This window comes from Physeter macrocephalus, chromosome 14 (genome assembly GCF_002837175.3).
Source record: "Physeter macrocephalus isolate SW-GA chromosome 14, ASM283717v5, whole genome shotgun sequence".
Lineage (NCBI taxonomy): Eukaryota > Metazoa > Chordata > Mammalia > Artiodactyla > Physeteridae > Physeter > Physeter macrocephalus.
Genome location: NC_041227.1, coordinates 566,228 through 571,780, shown reverse-complemented (window position 1 = coordinate 571,780; position 5,553 = coordinate 566,228). Strand labels below are relative to the sequence as shown.

General features: G+C 63.3%; 1 protein-coding gene across 1 annotated transcript; it reads left to right on the top strand.

Moving 5' to 3' along the window:
- On the top strand, nt 1-1,033 carry FNDC11 (fibronectin type III domain containing 11). Its single transcript, XM_007131137.3, has one exon. It carries the CDS (start codon nt 1-3, stop codon nt 952-954), a length of 954 nt encoding a protein of 317 aa, XP_007131199.2. The 3' UTR covers nt 955-1,033.
- The last annotated feature ends 4,520 nt before the right edge of the window (nt 1,034-5,553 follow it).

The following is a 5,553-nucleotide window of genomic DNA, read 5'->3' as shown; positions in this document are numbered from 1 at the left end:
ATGAACTTGCAGGTGACGGGCCTGGACCTGGACAGAATGAAGCTGGACAGCCCTCAGTGCTTCCTGGACCAGGAGGAGGCGGAGGAGGCCAAGGGTCGGCAGCTGCTGGAGCCCGAGACTTGGCGGACCTACGCGGAGCGCCGCAACGCTGTGCACAAGTTCCTGACCTCGGCCCTGAGCCCGCAGCTGCTCAGGCGCCACCGGGCCCGCGTGGAGCTCCTCAAGAAGTGCTCCTACTACATCGAGATCCTCCCCAAGCACCTGGCCCTGGGTGACCAGAACCCGCAGCTGCTGCCCTCCACGTTCCAGTTCATCAACCCCAAGAAGTTCCAGCGCATGAAGCAGGTGGGCACGGCCCAGACCAAGATCCAGCTCGTGCTGCTTGGGGAGCTGCTGGAGCAGCTGGACCACGGCCGGTGTGAGCTGGACGCCCTGCTCCAGTCACCGGACCCTCGGCCCTTCCTGGCGGGCTGGGGGCTCGTGGAGCAGCGGCTGGCAGACCTGTCGGCCGTCATGGACAGCTTCCTGGCCACGATGGTGCCAGGGCGCCTGCACATCAAACACCGCCTGGTGTCTGACCTCAGCGCCACCAAGATCCCCCCCATCCAGCTCATGCTGAGCGCCAAGATGCCCGTCGTGTTCGACCGCCAGCAGTCGGTGGCCCACCAGGACTGGGTCAGCCTGCGCTGCTTCGTCACCCTCCAGCCGGCCGTGCCGGAGCAGTTTGAGCTGCGCTACGAGCTGCTGGACCCACAGACACGGCAGGAGTACATGCAGCGTGCCACCGTCCCCGTGGCCGCCTGCGCCTTTGACGTCCGAAACCTGCTGCCCAACCGCTCCTACAAGTTCACTATCAAGAGGGTGGAGGGCTGCATGCTGGTGTACGAGCCCTGGCTGGACAGCCTCACCCTGCAGACCAGGCCTAGGCCCCCTGAAGGGCCCGCCCCCCCGTAGGCTGGGCAAGCTGGGCCCGGCCCTGACCACACCTTCCTAGAAATGATTTCCTAGTACTTATCCACTAATAAAGAGGAGTATAAACACACACAGACAATTGAAGAAACAAACCTACTTACTTTTTAAAGGAGGTGGCAGCCACATGAGTGTTTTTCCTGACTCAGCCCAGCCCACCCACAAGTCCCTGGCCCCCCCCCAGCTCCTGCTTCCTTTTCTAGGGGGCGCCCCAGGCTGGCCTTTCCAGGACACTGACCCCTGGACCCCTGCACACGCACCCCCAACACGGAACTGGGCTGGGGAGCCGGGCGTGCCGAAGCACCTCCCCAGCATGAAGACCTGGCCCGGAGAGAGGCTGGGGGCCACCGGCGAGAAGTCTGCTCCCGGCGCCTGCTTGAGCAGGGCCGCGTGTAGCAGGGGTGCCTGGGGGAGAAGACGATGGTGAGGTGACCCCTGGACCCTGTCCCAGCCATCAGGGTCCAGGCTGGTGCACAGACCACTCCCTCCCCTCCTGCTTCCGGGCTGTGACACCAGCGTGGTCCCTGGCCTCTTTGAATCTCTGAACCTCGGGGCCCCCTCTGCAAAGTGGGGTCGCTGAGCCCCTGTGGGCGCTGAGCGAGGTGACGGTGCTGCGTGGGGCCCTCAGGGTGACCAACCTGGCCCTCCTTCTCTGCACCAGGCACCCCCCAGAATCACCCCGCGGGGCAGCCTAATCACAGCCTCAGGAGAGGCTACTGCAGAGCCCAGACCCCAGCTGACCCAGCCCCGGCTGTGCTGACCCCTCACCTCAGAGTGGACAGTGAAGGTCCAGGTGTGCTGAGTTTGCTTCTCCTGGGCCTGATGCGCCAGGGGCTGGTTGCAGTGCATCGATACGCCTTCAGCGGGCTCGGCCAGCTGCACAGGGAAGCCCGGCTCCAGCCCTGCCCCCACCCACTCTCTCGGCCTCCACTTAACCACCAGGACCTCACCGCGGCTCTGCTGGTATTCGGCCAGCGGCCGGGCCTGGTAAGGCACCAGCCCCTCCCGCCAGGCTGGGGGCTCCCTCAGCGCCACGGCCCCGGTGCGCTGGGTCCACTCTTGCAGCTCTCGCTCTGAATGCGCCTTGGTGCAGACGTCCCCGAACTCACAGAGGTTGGGCCTGGGGGGCGGGGGAGGGGGGCAAGAGTAAATTCCGCAAGACGGCGCCTGGCACAGGCGGCTTCCCTAGACCTGCCTTCCCCACCCCTCAGAGGCTGGGGAGGTGCTGGCCACACAGAGGGGACAGGGAGCCCTGGTTCAAGCTGGAGGTGGGCACATCCCGCCGCCCCATCCTCACCTCGGGCAGAGCTCCAGCACGGAAAGCCCAGCAGGCAGGCTGCGCTGCTGCCAGGGCACGGCCACGTCTAAGGCCGGCATGTGTGTACGCTCCAGGGAGGAGCGGTGGTTCTCGAAGGCCTCCCGGGAGCCGCAGGTGGCCCGGCAGGCGGGGCAGTACGGCTGGACTGCGGGGGGCTGGCCGTGGGGGGTCTGCGTGCCCGTCCCCAGTGAGGGCGCGCGGCGCGAGCAGCTGCTCGCGATGGAGACTCAGCTCCCCAACCTCCCACACGGCCGTGTCCACGGTGCTGTGGTCGCCCCGGCATCAGGACGCCCCCTGCCCGCACAGCCACCCTCGCCCCACAGACGTGCGGAGGGCCGGCGGCTGGCCGTGCGGGAGACGTGGCCGCACCTCGGCACCCCGCGGCTTCCGGCGGCCCTGGTGCTCACGCGCGAAAGGAGAGAGGGGCAGGCTCCGTGCCTGGGCCAGCAGCCCGGGGAGCCCACGGGGCGGAGGCGTGGCGGGCGGCGCTGGAAGCAGGCAGAGCAGAGCTGGAGGAAGCAGCCCCCAACTCCGCGCGGACGGCCCCGGCCAGGCGCGCGGCTCACCCCGGGCCCCGCTGCCCCGCACCCGCGTCTGCAGCCCCAGACGGCTGCCGCAGCGCTCACGCTCAAAGGTCCAGACGGGCGCCCCCTCTGGGCTCCTGGCAAAGGGGCGCTGGTTGTGGTGGCGCCCGCGGGAGCCGCGGGGTCGTGGGCGGGCAGTCTGCCTCACGCGGCCCGCTGCTCCTGGCGGCCGGCTTCAGGCGGGCCAGCGGGGTCTCTTGGGGCAGCTGTGCTCCACCCTGCTCGGGAGGGAAGTCTTTTGCATCAAGCCACCGGGTGCAGCGGAAGCAGCCCAGACGCAGGTCCACCTGGCACGCAGGCCGGCCAGAGAGAGCTCCTCGGCGGCTTTGCGACCCTGGCAGTGCCAGCTCTGATGCTGGCCTGGCTCTGTGGGGCGCTATCTGAGGCTCAGCCGGTCCTCTGGGCTGTTCACCTGCGATGAGAGATCTGGGACAAGAGGACCGAGGGGCCACGCGCACCGGGCAGGGGCTCGGCCACCCTCTGCCTCTCCCACGGGCAAGGGAACTGACGGCGACACAGAGGTGATGTTTAAAAAGGCAATTGGGGGGCTTCCCTGGTGGCGCAGTGGTTGCGCGTCCGCCTGCCGATGCAGGGGAACCGGGTTCGCGCCCCGGTCCGGGAGGATCCCACGTGCCGCGGAGCGGCTGGGCCCGTGAGCCGTGGCCGCCGGGCCTGCGCGTCCGGAGCCTGTGCTCCACGACGGGAGAGGCCGCAACAGGGGGAGGCCCGCGTACCACAAAAAAAAAAAATAAAATAAAATAAAATAAAAAGGCAATGGAGCGTCAGCCCTGAGTCAGGGAACCCACCGCTCCGAAGTGAAACCTGGAGTCCCCCTCCAGCGGGGGAGCAGCGGTGCGACCCCAGCCCGGGCTGATGCCCATAAACGGGGGCGGCTGGAGCCAGTTCAGGACCCGAGTCCAGAGGTCGCCGACTCTCCCCTGAGCGACTGTGCCCCCGGGTGACTCAAACGTCTGAGCGTGGAAATCACCTCCTGCCCCCACTCCCCCGCCCCCTCCCCCGGTCCCAGGGCCGCCCCCAGACCACAGCGGTCTCTCCTGGGGCCGCTGGTCCACGGTGGGGGAGCCCCCGAGTCTCTGAGCAGAGTGCCAGTCAGGCCCCGCCGGGGTCCCCCGAGGGCGGGGAGGGTGTCACCCTGGGCCGTTTGCTAAAAGGGCTGCAGGTTTGCGGGGAGAGAAACCCAGAAAAACAGAGCATGTGGAAAGGCGCCCCCAGCAGAGCCGGTGGGCAGCCCCCGCCCAGGAAGGGGCCCTTTCCTCAACGGCACCAGCCAGCCTGGGTGGGAGGGGCCCTGCCCTCTAACCCGGGGCGACTCCGAGGTTCTATCTACCCCCCTAAACTCCACCAAAGATGTCTGGCCTGTGTGAGGCATCACCCACCATTACTTGCCGTGACCCATCCAGCCTCACCTCCTAGATGGTAGAGCTGCCTGGACAAGGGGAGGGCCGGCCGTGTAACCAGCGGACACGGGGACGTGTCAGGGACCCCGCGCTCCTCCTGGTTCTCCTGGGAGACACCGGAGTCAGACGCATCTCCCAGCTCCACCACAGAGACCCCCAGACCGCGCCGCCGGTTAACCACTCCCACCATACGGTGATAGGCAGTGAGACGAAGCGCTTATGACTGTGTTAAGCCACCACCTTTTGGGGTGATGCCTTGCACAGCAACAGATGACTGATGTACCGACACCCACCCTCCCACAGAAAGCCCATCCACGTCCACCCATGTGGGCGTCCTGTTGGGAGGGGCGGCAGCGGAAGGTTCCCGTTAAGTCAGGAAGTTGGCCGAGTGCTGTGAATTGTCGCGTCAGGGCCTCAACATATACAAACATCCAGCTAGAGGAAAACATTCCAAAAATAACAGCGGAAACACAAGGCCTGCGGATGAGCCTAATAAACATGCAAGAGAACTGAAAAGTTCCCGAGAGCCACGACAGAACACCTCTGACACTGGGATGGGTAAAGAGATGTAACATGACTGCTGATGTCAGTCCTTCCGAAGTGGATCTAAGAGTTTAATGCAATTCCAGTAAAAATGATAAGGCGAATTAGAGGGCAGATAAGCTGATTTTATTTTTTTTTATTTTTACTTTTTTAGCATTGATTTATTTATGCCGCAACTAAGCGGCATGCATGCGGGATCCAGTTCCCTGACCAGGGATCGAACCCGGGCCCCCTGCTCTGGGAGCTCAGAGTCTTACCCACAGGACCACCAGGGAAGTCCCTGATAAGCTGATTTTAAAGTTCGTTTGGAAAAGCACAACATAAACAAGCAAGTATAGGCAGGAAAATTATTACAAAGACGAGAACTAGGAAATTGAAGGAGAGAGAACACTCCCAAATTCAGCATTATCCTGATACCGAAGCCAGATAAGGACACCACAGGAAAAGAAAATTACAGACCAATAATACCCCTGATGAATACAGGTGCAAAAATTCTCAACAAAATATTAGCAAACTGAATTCAACAGCACATTTAAAATGCTGGGCTTATAGAAGGGCTATACCACAGCATCACAAAGGCCGTATGTGACAAACCCACACTTAACTCGAAGGTGAAAAGTGAAAAGGCTTTCCTTTTAAGATCAGGAACAAGAGAGGGATGCCCACACTCGCCATTTCTTTTATTTATTTTTTCTTTCTTTCTTTCTTTCTTTATTTTTGG